We start from the raw sequence: 17,585 nt of genomic DNA on the forward strand, positions 1-17,585 counted from the left end.
GAGGTCTTTTTTCCCTAGAGGACTCTGATCTGCTCAATGCTAGAGGACTCTGCTCTGCTCAATGCTAGAGGACTCTGCTCTGCTCAATGCTAGAGGATTCTGCTCTGCTCAATGCTAGAGGACTCTGCTCTGCTCAATGCTAGAGGACTCTGCTCTGCTCAATGCTAGAGGACTCTGCTTTGCTCAATGCTAGAGGACTCTGCTCTGCTCAATGCTAGAGGACTCTGCTCTGCTCAATGCTAGAGGACTCTGCTCTGCTCAATGCTAGAGGACTCTGCTCTGCTCAATGCTAGAGGATTCTGCTCTGCTCAATGCTAGAGGATTCTGCTCTTTCTTTTATCTAACTCTCCTGTTTGGAAAAATCTGCAATGCTAGAGGACTTTGTTCCTTCCTTTATCTAGCTTTCCTCTTTGAGAAAACTCTGTAAAAGCTAAATGACTCTGCTTCTTCATTTATCTAATGCTCCTCTCCAGAAAAACTCTGCAATGCTAGAGGATTCTGCTCCTTCCTTTATCTAACTCTCCTCTCCGGAAAAACTCTGCGATGCTGGATGACTCTGCTCCTTCCTTTATCTAACTCTCCTTTTCAGAAAATCTCTGTATAGCTAGAGGATTCTGCTCCTTCCTTTATCTAACTCTCCTCTCCGGAAAAACTCTGCGATGCTGGATGACTCTGCTCCTTCCTTTATCTAACTCTCCTTTTCAGAAAATCTCTGTATAGCTAGAGGACTCCGCTGCTTCTTTTATCTAACTTTTATCTCTGAAAAAAAAACTGCAATTCTAGAGGACGCTGCTCCTTCCTTTATCTAACTCTCTTCACCAGAAAAACTCTGCACTGCTAGAGGACTCTGCTCCTTCCTTTATCTAGTTTTCTCTCCGGAAAAACTCTGCAAACTCTCACCTATCCTGAAATTCTGTGCACTTCTGGAGGACTCTGCCTCTTTATCTAACTCGCCTATCCTGAAATTCTCTGCACTTCTGGAGGACTCTGCCTCTTTAACTCCCCTACCCTGAAATCTCTTCACTTCTGGAGGACTCTGCCTCTTTATCTAACTCGCCTACCCTGAAATATCTGCACTTTTGGAGAACTCTGCTTCTTTAATATCTTGCCTACCCTGAAATTCACTGATCTTCTGGGGGACTCTGTCTCTATATCTAACTCACCGATCCTGAAATTCTCTGCACTTCTAAAGGATTCTGACTTCTTATCTAACTTGCCTTCCTTGAAATTCTCTGAACTTCTGGAGGACTCTGCCTCTTTATCTAACTGGCCTACCCTGAAATTCTCTACAGTTCTGGAGGACTCTGCCTCTTTATCTAACTCGCCTATCCTGAAATTCTCTGCACTTCTGGAGGACTCTGCCTCTTTATCTAACTTGCCTACTCTGAAATCCCCTACACTCACGGAGGACTCTCTTTCCTCTGTCTAATATCTCTCTTTCCTCTGCTGAAATACTCTGGATGACTCTGCTGTTTTTATATCTAACTCTCCTCTCCTAAATTCCTCTGGCCTGCTGGAGGAATCTGTTGCTTTCTCTGATAGACATTTTTCTAGGCTACCAGCATGAGCTCACCTTTACCACAGGAGTGCTGAAGTTGGCATAGATAAAAGCTGTTGATCCACCCACATCTACAGGACTCAGCTAATAAAAGAGAAAATACCTCTGTTATTGTACACTGCTTAAAGCACATTTTACCTTGAAATTATAAGTTTATGAGGAAAGAAGTAATAGGAAGGTAATCATCTCCACTAAGTAGACAGAACTCACATAGATCATAAAGGTGGCCATCCGGTTCCCGGTGTTGGTGCGGTACAGGGGGCTCTTCAGGGACTGCAACAGAACACAGAGGATTACAAGCAGGGAAAGGAATGTGTAATCTCCATTGTAACACTTTTGTTTTCTTCAGAAAGCAGTAGAAAAGCCTGTCCCCTGCCAGCAAGCTGCAGATAAGTCCTTTGCTCTCTGGGTGGAAGCAGTGGTCTCTCTGCAGAGGTCAGACATCAGTAAGAGGTTAAATAGAAAAATATGATACAGCTATGAATGGGAAATTATTCATCCAGAAAGCTGTACTCACTGTAGCGTGGTCAAAGTGTGGCTCATAATGTCCTCCAATCCCGTAGTTTACTACTTGAAAGTACTCGGCATAAGGAGGTTGGACATTCAATCCGGTGGCTGCAGCAATGCGGACATCAATGTTTCTAATGATTGGGTCCACGGTGTCCTTCAGCCATGCACTGAAACACAACATATGGAAGTCAGGGGACTAGGTAGATCTGTGATTGGGGACACACAAGCACAAAAATAACAAAATTACCATTATTTTATATAAAGCGTATGTAAACCCTGACTATGAACTTCTCCTATTTTATCCCTTTTAGTCTGTTAAGTATACAAGTCTTCTGTAGTCCCGACCTAAGGTGACAAGGAGGGAAGCTTAGCATGGCATTTGTCAAGACACAGCATAAATTTCCAGGCCATTGCTGGTCATGTGATGTCAGAGGTCACGGACATTGCGTGTTATGTGATGTCAACACAGAGGTCACGGCCATTGCTGGTCATGTGATGGCAGCTCAGGGTTTATGGCCATTACTGGTCAAGTGATGTAACCACAGGGTTCACAGCCAATGCAGGTCATGTGATGTCAGAGGTAATGGCCATCGCTCATTATGTGATGTCAGAGATCATGGTCATTGCTGGTCATGTGATGTCAACACAGAGGTCATGGCCATTGCTGGTGATGTGATATCAGCTAAGGGTTTATGGTCATTACTAGTCAAGTGATGTCAGCACAGTGTTCACAGCCATTGCTCATCATGTGATGTCAGAGGTCATGGCCATTGCTGGTCATGTGATGTCAGAGGCCATGGCTTGTCATGCGATGTCAACACAAATGTCACGGCCATTGCTGGTCATGTGATGGCAGCTCAGGGTTTATGGCCATTACTGGTCAAGTGATGTAACCACAGGGTTCACAGCCAATGCAGGTCATGTGATGTATACTGTATATATATATATATTTATTTATTTATTTTTCCTTCATGCTAAAATCAGGCTCATAGTTGGAGAATTGCAGCTTTCCAGTCCTTTAATGTGGTGTCTTTGCTAGTTTTCCTTTTTTTCATTGAACTTCTTCCCCTTTATTGTACCCGGGGTGATCCTGCCATTAACTAACTTCCTGTAGGGTGACAACCGTACTAATCAGCATTGTCACCCTAGGAGGGGGAGTGTGTTGGGGTGACAGAACACAGGGTTAGGACTAAATAACACCTCCATCTCTTCTCCATAACAGGGGAAGGAGTTTTATAGACCAAGGAGATATCGGAGTGCAATGCTAAGTGACAATATTCCTGAGGAAGAGAATACAGGAACTTTTCACATCGCAAGAATTCTTGATGGATGAATGGCTATTTATTTATTGATTTTTTTTTTTTTGCACTTGCTGAACAGATACAGGCGGTGGGGAGGTGAAATGTTGCCTCCTTGTTGCCTTTTGTAACCCTATAAATGCTGCACCACTGAATCCAAACCACGTGCAGGATGACCCCAGCTGGCTGCCTTTGCAGTTTAAAGTGACGCAAATCTCGGGGTAAATGCAATATATTCTATTCAAGTCTGTATCAACTCAGAGAAGTCCATTTTATTGATCTCAGACTTCTCCAAATCTCCCATCTTCTCTCTCTGCTTTGATCTGACTTCCTGTTTAGGGGTGGCTACATTCCTTCTCCATGGTTCCCCTGTGAGTACGGCTACATTCACACCTGAATGTAGTGTCTTTCAGTGCTTTTCCATCATTTTTGGCGCGTTTCTATACAGCGTTTTTTGAGCTTTGTTTTGTTTCTTTTTTTTTTTTGCTTTTTATTGTTTTTTTTTTTTAGCCAATAGGGAAAACTATCATCTGTTGCATCATTTGTTGCTAGGTGTTTCAGTTTTTTTTTTTTTTTTTAGCTTTTCCATAAACTTTTTTTAATTTTTTTATTATAAATATTTATTTATGATTATTTTTTCGTTAGGGTAAGGGGTTAGAGTTAAGGTTAGGTTAGGTTAGGTTAGGATTAGGATTAGAAGTTGGGGTTAGGATTTGGGATTAGGGGTTAGGGTTATTTAATATTTATTTTTTGTTAGGGTGTTAATACCACTACTACTACAATTAATAATAATGATAATAATAATAATAAATTAATAAATGTAAGATAAACAAATAAAGAAAAATAATCACAAATAAATAATAAATACATACAATGAATACATACTAAGTAATAATAAATAAATACATAAATACATTAACCCCTAACCCTTAAAAAAATAAAATAATAATATTAATATTATTATTAATAATAATAATAATAATAATAATAATAATAAATAACTAAACACCCCAACCATAACACAAAATAAAATAATAAATGATTATAATATTATTATAATAAATATTATTTTAATCGTTATTACGGTATATTTTTTTATTTTTTATTATTATTATTATTATTATTATTAATAATAATAATAATAATTCATTTAATATTTTTTTAAAGTTAGAGGTAATTAATATTTATGTATTATTACATAATATTTGTTTATTTTATTTATTGTTTATTTTTGATGATATGTGTTATTCGTGTATTTATTTTACTTTACTATTACAATTTTTTTTTATTTTTTATATATTTTACTTTACTTTACTATTCATTTATTATTAGTATTTTGTTTTTACATTTTTTTAATTTAAGCAGAACATTGCGCAAATACGTGTGACAAAACACGCAGATGCCACGTTTCCATTTATTTCATTGGGGATAGAAGCGCTCTAACAACTCTCAAATCTGCTCAATTCGAGCTACGAAAACAGCTCCAGAAATGTTTTGAGCTTCAGGAGTGTGACGTTGTTCACCGTCACTGGGAGTGAAAGACAGATAATTAATGGTTTGAATTGCTTCAGGTGGGACAGTAATATGTGTCAGCAATATCTTCATATAGAAATATGAAGATTTAATTCCACTTTACACTGGGAGACTTAGACTGTTGTAGACCATTGCCATGAAGTCTGTGACTCCTAAATAATGTGTGTATTACATATCCCTCAATGTCAGACAGGTTTTCCCTATTGTTTGTGTATTGAGATGGAATGTGGATTGTGCCTGTCCAATTGTTAAATGTTAATGACCTCACATTGTTCTGTTCAGATGGCTAGATAATTAGTTTAGGTTAATTCTGTTCCTGTATACAATTTCATCTGCATATGATACTGTAATTAGGCAGAGGGGAGGGATTGTGTACACTGTCTGGGAGTGTAAAACTCTGTTTTTCAGGGCCTGTTCCCAACAAGGTCCACCTGGGCGGTAACCGTGTGGGGGAAAACTGTATAAAAGAGCAGCTGTACCATTAAAGTTTGAGTTATACTTCACCCTCAATCGAGAGTCCTGTCTCTTTTTGGGGAAATCTGCTAAAAGGGATTGCTATGCTCTTCATACTCCCTTGAATAATAACTAAGCTCTTGTAAGAGATTGTTCCTGTGCCTGCTGCACTCTCTGGGGAAAGAGAGGTTCACCCACTGGAACCTGGAACCTTGTCGTAGGTCCAGGGTGGGTAGGAGACAGCGAGACCCCAACCAAGCTGCGGCGGTTCGTCGGGTCTGAGGGGGTTATGGTGTCTGGTGGAGTGCTTGGAGCCCTCGGGAAGCACTAGGAACATCCGTCAAAGGAGGTACCCAGTCGGGGTGCCAGATTATCCGTTACAAGGAGTTTGGCTTCAGGCGACTTGGAGTGCAGATGTGAACTGTCTCCATAGAGAATAATTGATTTTTTTTCTCCTCCAGCGTTTTTGAGGTGTGAATGGGGCCTAAGAGGGTAGCTACCATCTCTTGCTCGCTCCTGAGATAGACTATGGACTATGGGATGTGTAATATGCATAGAGCAGTGAACATGACCACAACCAACGTGCACTGCTATTTTCACGAACATGGAAGTGAGTGGGGAAAATTTTTATTTTTTTTATAAATAATAATAATAATAAATAAATGTAAAATAAACAAATAAATAAATAACAATAAATAAATAATTAACCCCTAATGCATAATGCAGTAGTTATTATTAATTTGGAACCATTAATCAATATGGGGATAGGAGTTGCCTAACACAATTAGCAGAGATTTATTGTTAGACTTTACATACACTTACACGAATTCCTTCTTTCCTGCAAACAAAGCGGAACATATTATTTTTCAGGGTCGTTTCCGTCCATACTAGCCGCAGTGTCTTTCCATATTAAGGCTTATTAGGCGACCCTGCTGTGCCAAGCCTCTGCCCACGATACACAGCTGGGTGGAAAATGCTCGGCACTTCCAAAATTTGTAATAATTTAGAATAGACGCTGACTCAGAGAAGTATAAGGAAATTATTACCTTTTACTGATCCGATATTCTGCCTCAGCCTGCTTCTCCCCAGAGGCCACGACTGACCTGTGCAGCTGCCAGAGACAAAGAAAGGGGACCTGATTACTGCATGGTGGTAGAGGAAAAAAATACTCTCTCTCTCTATATACAGTGCCTTGCGAAAGTATTCGGCCCCCTTGAACTTTGCGACCTTTTGCACATTTCAGGCTTCAAACATAAACATATAAAACTGTCATTTTTTGTGAAGAATCAACAACAAGTGGGACACAATCATGAAGTGGAACCAAATTTATTGGCTATTTCAAACTTTGTTAACAAATAAAAAACTGAAAAATTGGGCGTGCAAAATTATTCAGCCCCTTTACTTTCAGTGCAGCAAACTCTCTCCAGAAGTTCAGTGAGGATCTCTGAATGATCCAATGTTGACCTAAATGACTAATGATGATAAATAGAATCCACCTGTGTGTAATCAAGTCTCCGTATAAATGCACCTGCACTGTGATAGTCTCAGAGTTCCGTTTAAAGCGCAGAGAGCATCATGAAGAACAAGGAACACACCAGGCAGGTCCGAAATACTGTTGTGGAGAAGTTTAAAGCCGGTTTTGGATACAAAAAGATTTCCCCAGCTTTAAACATCCCAAGGAGCACTGTGCAAGCGATAATATTGAAATGGAAGGAGTATCAGACCACTGCAAATCTACCAAGACCTGGCCGGCCCTCTAAACTTTCAGCTCATACAAGGAAAAGACTGATCAGAGATGCAGCCAAGAAGCCCATGATCACTCTGGATGAACTGCAGAGATCTACAGCTGAGGTGGGAGACTCTGTCCATAGGACAACAATCAGTCGTATACTGCACAAATCTGGCCTTTATGAAAGAGTGGCAAGAAGAAAGCCATTTCTTAAAGATATCCATAAAAAGTGTCATTTAAAGTTTGCCACAAGCCACCTGGGAGACACCAAACATGTGGAAGAAGGTGCTCTGGTCAGATGAAACCAAAATCAAACTTTTTGGCAACAATGCAAAATGTAATGTTTGGCGTAAAAGCAACACAGCTCATCACCCTGAACACACCATCCCCACTGTCAAACATGGTGGTGGCAGCATCATGGTTTGGGCCTGCTTTTCTTCAGCAGGGCAGGGAAGATGGTTAAAATTGATGGGAAGATGGATGGAGCCAAATACAGGACCATTCTGGAAGAAAACCTGATGGAGTCTGCAAAAGACCTGAGACTGGGACGGAGATTTGTCTTCCAACAAGACAATGATCCAAAACATAAAGCAAAATCTACAATGGAATGGTTCACAAAGAAAACATATGCAGGTGTTAGAATGGCCAAGTCAAAGTCCAGACCTGAATCCAATCGAGAATCTGTGGAAAGAACTGAAAACTGCTGTTCACAAACGCTCTCCATCCAACCTCACTGAGCTTGAGCTGTTTTGCAAGGAGGAATGGGCAAAAATTTCAGTCTCTGATGTGCAAATCTGATAGAGACATACCCCAAGCGACTTACAGCTGTAATCACAGCAAAAGGTGGCGCTACAAAGTATTAACTTAAGGGGGCTGAATAATTTTGCATGCCCAATTTTTCAGTTTTTTATTTGTTAAAAAGTTTGAAATATCCAATAAATTTCGTTACACTTCATGATTTTGTCCCACTTGTTGTTGATTCTTCACAAAAAATTACAGTTTTATATCTTTATGTTTGAAACCTGAAATGTGGCAAAAGGTTGCAAAGTTCAAGGGGGCCGAATACTTTCGCAAGGCACTGTACACTATTTTGTCTAAAGTATTGGGACACTTTTACACACACATGAACTTTAATGGCATCCCAGTCTTAAGCCCCATACACACGTACCGATTGTCGGCTGTAAATATTAGGCCGACGACCGATCAGCCGATTGTAGGCTTGTTAGTATGATGCTTCCGACAGCCGACAGCGCATTCTCGGCCGAACAGAATCTGTCGTGCAGGCATTAAAATATTTGTTGGCCAACACCAGAACGGCCGATTGTTCGCCAGTCAGTACAGATTTCGGCCGACAGACAGCAGATTAGCAAGACTGGGCATGCTCAGAAAAAAAAAAAGACACGGAAAGTTAACCATCACATGACATCACTTCTGCAGTCGGCTGTTGTTGGCCGACAAAATTCGTGTGCAGTCTTTTGCAGTTTTCAACAGACACGACAGCCCTGGACAAAAGACGGCCGATCGTTCGGCCGACGATCGGTACGTGTGTACGGGGCTTTAGTCCCTAGGGTTCAATATTGAGTTGGCCCACCCTTTGCAGCTTTAACAGCTTCAACTTTTCTGGGAAGGCTGTCCACAAGGTTTAGGAGTGTGTCTATGGGAATGTTTGACCATTCTTCCAGAAGCGCATTTGTGAGCTCAGTCTCCACTTTAATTCATCCCAAAGGTGTTCTATCGGGTTGAGGATGTACAGGCCAGTCAAGTTCCTCCACCCCAAATTCGCTTATCCATGTCTTTATGGACATTGCTTTGTGCACTGATCCAAATTATTTGGTGGAGGGGGGGATTATGGTGTGGGGTTGTTTTTCAGGGGTTGCGCTTGGCCCCTTAGTTTTCCTTGGCCCCTTCCTGTTCCAACATGACTGCACACCAGTGCACAAAGCAAGGTCCATAAAGTCATGTTGGAACAGGAAGGCGCCAACCCCAAACTGTTCGCACAAACTTGGGAGCATGAAATTGTGCAAAATATCTTGGTATGCTGACGCCTTAAGAGTTCCCTTCACTGGAACTAAGGGGCCAAGCGCAACCCCTGAAAAACAACTCCACACCATAATCCCCCCTCCACCAAATAATTTGGATCAGTGCACAAAGCAATGTCCATAAAGACATGGATGAGCGACTTTGGGGTGGAGGAACTTGACTGGCCTGCACAGAGTCCTGACCTCAACCCGATAGAACACCTTTGAGATGAATTAGAGCGGAGACTGCAAGCCAGGCCTTCTCATCCTACATCAGTGCCTGACCTCACAAATGTGCTTCTGGATGAATGTTCAAACAATCCCATAGACACACTCCTAAACCTTGTGGACAGCCTTCCCAGAAGAGTTGAAGCTGTTACAGCTGCAAAGGGTGGGCCAACTCAATATTGAACCCTACGGACTAAGACTGGGATGCCATTAAATTTCATGTACTTAGAGCAGAGATTGCGAGCCAGGCCTTCTCGTCAAACATCAGTGCCTGACTTCACAAATGTACTTCTGGAAGAATGGTCAAACATTCCCATAGACACACACCTAAACCTTGTGGACAGCCTTCCCAGAAGAGTTGAAGCTGTTATAGCTGCAAAGGGTGGGCCAACTCAATATTGAACCCTACGGACTAAGACTGGGATGCCATTAAAGTTCATGTGTGTGTAAAGGCAGGCGTCCCAATACTTTTGACAATATAGTGTATACTCAGTACAAAGTATCTATCCACTGTACAGAAAAGCTTGCACTTAGTCAGTGAGGATTCTATCTGCCTGAATAGATTTTGGCTGTGTTCTTCTGCAGCTGTTCTGTCGCCAGAATGACATAAGTCTGTCCTCCGGAGTTCACGCCAACACAGACCTCGGAGTCTTAGCCAGACCATAGGGTGGAGAAGCTTCGTCATCACCCCGGCTCATTCTCACAACCCCAACTTCTAGGAATGTAGGACCGAGAAATTTACGATCTGCTTTAAAGCCCATAAAAGTTCCTTCAGGCCAGATGGTGATCCATGTATGCTGGAGCCGAATCAGCCGTGTTTTTAGAGTAATATTTAATCATGATTTTTTTTTTTTTTTTGACCAGGCGAACTGCGCTGAGTTCAGTTTGAGCGAGGTTCAACAAACTTCACAGTTCAGATGCTGAACCTGATTCCCATTAAAATCAATGAGAGCCAAACCTGACAGATTAAAAATTCCCAATTTCCGGACTAATAGGCAGTGGGGGTGTGCACTGCCCTAGGGAACATATATCAATGAGAAAAAAAAGTTCAAAAAGTTTTATCCAGCCAGGAGCAGTGTCTTTTTTTTTTTTAACTGCATAAAGTGAAACATTTAAAGAAGAAGTAAACTCTAAGGTATAATTTGTACCTATAGGTAAGCCTATAATAAGGCTTACCTATAGGCAGGACAGCCATCAGAAATATTGGGGCCCCTTAAGTTTAGGCCTGGCCCCCCCCTGGGTCTTACCACCTGGTCACTAAATGCCTGCAGGAGGGAGAGGAGGAGAAGCGAGCATTTATCAGCTACAGGAGGTAAATGGAGTGATTGGTTCCCCTATATGCTGCCCCCCCCCCCCATCTAGGTGCAAAGGGGGCCTTGTAGTTATTCCCATGGATGGGATCAGTGGCAGCAGTGGTGGACAGGATCAATGGCAGCAGTGGTGCATGGGATCAGTGGTGATGGGGATGATCCCCCCCTGGATGGCACTAGGCCCTGCTATCAACAGTACATGCAAGGAGAATTGCCGCACATGCACATCACCTAACCAAAAGGCCGCCACTGATATTGGTGGAAATCCCGAACAGAGCGGCCATACATCAAAACTAGAAGAAGCGGCAGGCAGCGAGCAGTGGGCAGCTGCCCCCCCCCCCCCACAGTGGTGGGACACTAGGACTAGCAAGGCAGTGGACGTCTTGGAGGTGTGTTTGAGGTCGTAAAATGTTGGAATACTGCCCTGGGGGGATCATTCTCTGCTTCAGTATGTCACAGTACATGTTGGCATTCATGGTTCCATCAATGAACTGTAGCTCCCCAGTGCCAGCAGCACTCATGCAGTCCCAGACCATGACACTCCCACCACCATGCTTGACTGTAGGCAAGACACACTTGTCTTTGTACTCCTCACCTGGTTGCCGCCACACACGCTTGACACCATCTGAACCAAATAAGTTTATCTTGGTCTCATCAGACCACAGGACATGGTTCCAGTAATCCATGTCCTTAGTCTGCTTGTCTTCAGCAAACTGCGGGATTTCTTGTGCATCATCTTTAGAAGAGGCTTCCTTCTGGGACGACAGCCATGCAGACCACATTGATGCAGTGTGCGGCGTATGGTCTGAGCACTGACAGGCTGACCCCCCACCCCTTCAATCTCTGCAGCAATGCTGGCAGCACTCATACATCTATTTCCCAAAGACAACCTCTGGATATGACGCTGAGCACGTGCACTCAACCTCCTTGGTTAACCATAGCGAGGCCTGTTCTGAGTGGAACCTGTCCTGTTAAACCGCTGTCTGGTCTTGGCCACCGTGCTGCAGCTCAGTTTCAGGGTCTTGCCAATCTTCTTATAGCCTAGGCCATCTTTATGTAGAGCAACAATTCTTTTTTTCAGATCCTCAGAGAGTTCTTTGCCATGAGGTGCCATGATGAACTTCCAGTGACCAGTATGAGAGAGTGAGAGCGATAACACCAAATTTACCACACCTGCTCCCCATTCACACCTGAGACCTTGTAACACTAATGAGTCACACGACACCTGGGAAAGGAAAATGGCTAATTGGGCCCAATTTGGACATTTTCACTTAGGGGTGTACTCACTTTTGTTGGCAGCGGTTTAGACATCAATGGCTGTGTGTTGAGTTATTTTGAGGGGGCAGCAAATTTACACTGTTATACAAACTGTACACTCACTACTTTACATTGTAGCAAAGTGTCATTTCTTCAGTGTTGTCACATGAAAAGGTATAATATAATATTTACAAAAATGTGAGGGGTGCACTGACTTTTGTGAGATACTGTGTGTTGTACATATAGTACACTTTCACCAGGTGAATTGCTTTGTGAATATTTGTAACAGCTAATATAAAAGGGTTGATTTGTAAAGTTTGGACGTAAATGGCAGTGGGATTCATGCACATGGGAGTGGCGGACTGCAGCACGGAGCTCTAAAGGGATGGCATGGGTATGCTGTCCCTTCAGAGTGACATCACCAGCTTCATGCAGTGTTAATATCTCCTAAACAGTGCAAGCTTAGGAAATATTCCCTGTACCTACAGCCTTATTGTAGGCTTGCCTGTGGGTACAAGTCAGTGGCGGCTACTGCTCAATATTTCTGGGAGGGGGCGGCAAACACACCTTGCCCCCTCACCTCACTTGCACTACCGCAACCCCCCCCCCCCCCGTGCGTTGGAGACAGATGAAAACATGGTGATCAGTGGCAGGCTGATGACGAGTTGGTGGGGTAGGGCAGGGGTGTCCAAACTACGGCCCTCCAGCTGTTGTGGAACTACACGTCCCATGAGGCATTGCAAATCTCTGACATAACTAGGCATGATGGGAATTGTAGTTCCTGAACATCTGGAGGGCCATAGTTTGGAGACACCTGGGGTAGGGCTCCTGGAAGCTATAAGAGGCAGTTGCTGCTCCTCCACCTGCTGCTCCTAGCTCCAGGTTGCTGAGGGAAGAGCCAGGGCTGTTGCTTCTCCTCCCGGAGACCCAATTGGCTGGGAGAGAGTCCTAAGATTCCCTGGCCAATCGGGTCTCAGGACCCACTTCCTGATTGGCCGGGAGGAGAAGCAGGAAGACATTAGCGAGTATTAATTTGCTAAAGTCACACAACTGGATGGGTTCAGGGTGCAGTGCCACCCTTTTTTGAAGCCAATTAGAGCCTCAGGCTCTAATCACATGCTTCAAAAAAAAAAAAACCCCTGTTGAAATGCATGCGTCCGGCGCCCTGCATGTAGATTAGGGGCGGGTGCATGGATTTGGGGGGCGGCACCCCTACACCCCTAATGGAGGTGCCGCCACTGGTACAAGTTACCAAAAACAGTTTGCTACCACTTTTAAGTCCAACCAACCATGCTGTTTTTTTTTTTTTTACACACCAAAAATATACCATTAGTGCACCTTAGTGCTCTTATAATGGTCAGATCTGGGAAACTCACCCATGGTGCAGCACATGCTTTGATCTTCTCTGCCTCGTAGCTGCTGACGAAATCATGGTAGAGGACCACATAGGGGGCTAGGCTCAATATCTCCCTCTTCAGGGGCTGCAGTACGAGGTACGGGTTGTGGTTTGTATAATAGGAGCAGTTCATCCTGGGATCTTCATACAGCCACGGCTAAAATAGAAGAGAATTACTAATGGAGGTACACAAGTAGGGTGACGACATTTCCAAACTGCCATTCAAAGGACACCCCCTCCCCAGCATGCAGCAGTCAGTGACGTCACAAGGGGGCGGTGCAACCATGTTGGGTCAGCCGGTGGCCCAGACCCTTACCCTATTTAACCACCTAAGGACCAGGCCTATTTCTGACACTTGTTGTTTACAAGTTAAAATCAGTATTTTTTGCTAGAAAATGACCTAGAATGACCTAAAAACTCCCAAACATTATACATATATTTTAGCAAAGACTAATAATATAATAAAATGGCAGTTGTTGCAATATTTTTTGTTACGCAGTATTTGCACAGTGGTCTTCGAAATGCAATTTTTTTTGGGAAAAAATACATTTCACTGCATTTAAAAAAAAAAATAAACAGTAAAGTTAGCCCAAGCTGATGCCTGCTTAGGGGAAATGCGTTGGAGGGAGATAGCCCAACCATCACTCCATAGGGTCCGTTCTTCAGGCGGACATGTTTTTTAATTCATTTTAATTTTTGTCTACATTCACTATGATCCTTTTTGTTCAATAAAAGTTTTATCCTAAGAATAATGCACCATCCAGACCCTTTTTTCCCCTCCTACATGGATTACATCCATCCCTCTGGGATGTTAACCCCTTGCCGACCGCCTCCTGTATATTTACTTCGGCAGGCTGGCTCCTACAGGCAAAACGACGTAGATCTACGTCGCTCACCTGAAGGCAACTAGGGGGCGAGGAAGCCGATGCGGGTGTCCGGCGGCTTCGATACCGCCTGACACCCGCGATCGTTCCCCGCTGAGAGAAAAGAACGGTTAGCTGTTGTAAACACAGCTGACCGTTCTTCTCTCTGAGATTATCATAGAGCCCCTGTGATCCTGCTATAGAGGATCACGTCTCTATGGTCATTTCAGAAGCCACGCCCCCCCCCACAGTTAGAATCACTCCCCTAGGCTCACATTTAACCCCTTGATCACCCATAATGTTAACCCCTTCCCTGCCAGTGTCATTCGTACAGTTAAAGTGCATATTTTTAGCACTGATTACTGTTGTAATGTCACTGGTACCCCCAAAAGTGTCAAAAATGTCAGTTAGGGGTTCGATCTGTCCGCCGCAGTATGTCCGTCGGACGGACTCCGTTTTTCTCGGCGGGGTGATCGATCCGCCAATCCCCCTTTGAGCAGGAGGATGACAGCTGTTCTCCGCACTGTGTGCGGAGACACAGCTGTCAGAGCCCCATACATCTCTATGGGGGAATCAGATGGGAACAGACCGTCGGTCCGTTCTCATCCGATCCCATCCGATCGTCTAGAAATAGGGTTTCCATCCGTCCAGATTTGACGGATCGGATGTCTGCGGACATGTCTCTGCTGACATCCGATGCCCCATAGCGATGCATGGGGGGACCATTCAGATCCGCCATGAAAATGGACAGGCAGATCTGAACGGTCCGCCTGTGTGAAAGGGGCCTAACAGATCAGACCTCTCTTATAAGCAGAACAGGGCCACACATATATTTTGCCTAGCACCTGCCTAGGAGGATGCTACATCAGCAAAGACTAAAAATATAATAAAATGGCGGTCATTGCAATATTTTTTGTCACGCGGCATTTGCGCAGCGGTCTTTCAAACGCCAATTTTTTGGAAAAATTTTATTTCACTGCATTTAAAAAATACTAAACAGTAAAGTTAGCCCATTTTTTTTTTTTTTGTATATTGTGAAAAATGATGTCACACCGAGTAAATAGATATCCAACATTACGGTTTAAAATTGTTCCCCCCGTGGAATGGCAACGAACTACGGTCAATAAAAATCTCCATAGGCAACACTATAACACTAAATTTTAACAGTTACCAGTTTAGCGCTACAGAGTAGCTCTCTTTTTTTAATTATTTCTCCCGCTCTGGCGATCGCGGCGATACCTCACATGTGTGGTTTGAACAGCGATTTCATTTGCGGGCACGACTACCATATACGCTTTCTTTCGTGCGTGAGCTCACAGCGACGGGGGCGGTTAAATTTTTTTTTTTCCTATTTATTTTTTTAATTTTAGCTCAGGTTTTTAAAAAAACAAAAAAAAAACAAAAGAAAACAATCTGATCACTTTTATTGCTGTCATAAGCAATGTAAACATCCCTTGTGATAGTAATAAGCAGTGTCAGGTACTCTTTATGGAGGGATCGGGGGTCTAAAAGACCCCAAACCCCTCCACTGCACTTCCATGTATTAAAAATGCCGAAAACGGCAGAAGCTCCAGTCTGGGGAAAAAAAAAAAATTAAAAAAGTCAGTAGCTCCAAATACTTTAGCAGCTGACTTTTATTATAAAGACACTTTCCTGTCCAGGCATCCAGCGGTGTCGGCACCCTAAGCCAATTCGTCAGTCATGTTCAGGTGCAGGCGGCGGCATCTTCAGTAAAGGGAAACTGGCAGTGAAGCCTTCAAAGAAAATAAATAAATTTGGATTTACTCTTCCTTTGATATAGGATCTTGGGCTCAGTCACATGATTACCCTCCCTGTGCTTCTGGAGCATTGGGACTGGGCGCCATCTTGGCCATGCTCCTCCGGGACAGCATGGGAGTCTTTAATCGTTTGGACATACCTGCGACCTGGTAAGGGGAAGTGGGAGACAGAGAGGGTGTTCAGCCTGCGAGGGTCAGAGGAGCGGAGAGGTGAGTAGGAGCTTGTCGGCAGGATTGATGCACGGATTGTCGGCGGAGAGGAGATAGGACACGTCCGGCTACATCCGCTGTTCAACCATGCCCCCCTTCCTGTGCTTCTGGTTGTGATGACCCTGTTGCTGATGTCATGATGATGTACAATGCAGGACCAGAAGCCAATTCATCATGGTGGGATGTGACCACTGGTAGGATTGCCCGTCCACATTCCGGCACTGTTGCAGTTGGTTTTCTTTAAAAAGCAACCACAGCTTGAGTAGAAAAGCCTGTCCTCTGCCAGCATGTTGTAGAGAAGAACCCTTGCTCTCTGTGTAGAAGCAGTGGTCTCTCCGCAGAGATCAGACACACCCCCTGCTTAACCACTTTACCACCGGAGGATTTTGCTGTCTTACGTCCAGGCCACTTTTTGCGATTCGGCACTGTGCGACTTAAACTGACAATTGCGCGGTCGTGCGGCACCGTACCCAAACTAAATTTACGTCTTTTTTTTTCCCACAAACAGAGCTTTCTTTTGGTGGTATTTGATCACCTGTGCGATTTTTACTTTTTGCGCTATAAACAAAAAAAGAGCATAAATTTTGAAAAAATATTTTTCACATTTTTTTATATGAAATCCCCCCCCCCAAAAAATGTAAAAATCAAAATTGTTTTAAATTTTTGGCCAATTTGTTTTCTTCTACATATTTTTGGCGGACAGAGCGGACCCTTGACTGACATTTTTGACACTTTTGGGGGTACCAGTGACATTACTGCAGTAATCAGTGCTATAAATATGCACTGTCACTGTAAAAATGACACTGGCAGGGAAGGGGTTAATTTTATTGGAGAGGGAGGGGTTAATGTATGCCTGGTGCTTACTGACGTGTGTGGGGGGGGAGGTGACTGAGTGACACAGGGACAGATCGCATGTTCAGCTATGCTGAACCCTGCAATCTGTCACTGTCTGTCACTAAGGAGATCCGCCCGCTCTGTTTACACAAGCAGGGGGATCTCCACACTCGATTCCCCGACGATCGGGGAAGAGCAGTGGCGATCGCCGCCGCTCCTCCCCTGGCCCGACTCCCGCTGTGACTGAAAACAGCGGGAGCGAGCCTCTGGTGGCGCGCAAGCGCCACCCACAAGGGGAGGAGTCCAGCGACGTAGGTCTACGTCGCTAGATGGAATCAAACCACTTTGCCGCAGTACAGTCCCAGTGACTGGTCGGCAAGTGGTTAATCAGAGCTACCGTAGAGCTCTCCAATCATAAAGGTTAATGCTCCCTGCTGATTGTATGGAGCCCTTCTGCGGAGCTGACTTACCTGGGACCCGTGAGTCTGGCACAAGCCCTCGTACATATCCCTCATCCTCAGATGGGTGACGTTGGGTCTGTGTAGTCGCTGCTCCTCCATCTGTCCTGTGGCCGGATTCTCATCCAATATCTTCTCATATTTAGCGACAT

At 43.9% G+C, this 17,585-nt stretch overlaps 1 protein-coding gene across 1 annotated transcript in view; it reads right to left on the reverse strand.

The window, feature by feature from the left end:
- The window catches only part of P4HA3 (prolyl 4-hydroxylase subunit alpha 3), a 140,715-nt gene that overhangs the window by 12,097 nt on the left and 111,033 nt on the right, over positions 1 to 17,585 (reverse strand). Inside the window, exons 6-11 of the mRNA XM_082247764.1 lie at positions 17,446 to 17,585; positions 13,271 to 13,447; positions 6,399 to 6,463; positions 2,076 to 2,235; positions 1,769 to 1,831; positions 1,574 to 1,642 (exon numbers count right to left, since the gene is read on the reverse strand). The exon at positions 17,446 to 17,585 is cut by the window's right edge and continues 27 nt beyond it. Coding sequence (XP_082103890.1) covers positions 1,574 to 1,642; positions 1,769 to 1,831; positions 2,076 to 2,235; positions 6,399 to 6,463; positions 13,271 to 13,447; positions 17,446 to 17,585 — 674 coding nt within the window. The remainder of the gene's footprint in view (positions 1 to 1,573; positions 1,643 to 1,768; positions 1,832 to 2,075; positions 2,236 to 6,398; positions 6,464 to 13,270; positions 13,448 to 17,445) is intronic.

Source organism: Pelophylax lessonae, assembly GCF_965119305.1.
Source record: "Pelophylax lessonae genome assembly, chromosome: 2".
Lineage (NCBI taxonomy): Eukaryota > Metazoa > Chordata > Amphibia > Anura > Ranidae > Pelophylax > Pelophylax lessonae.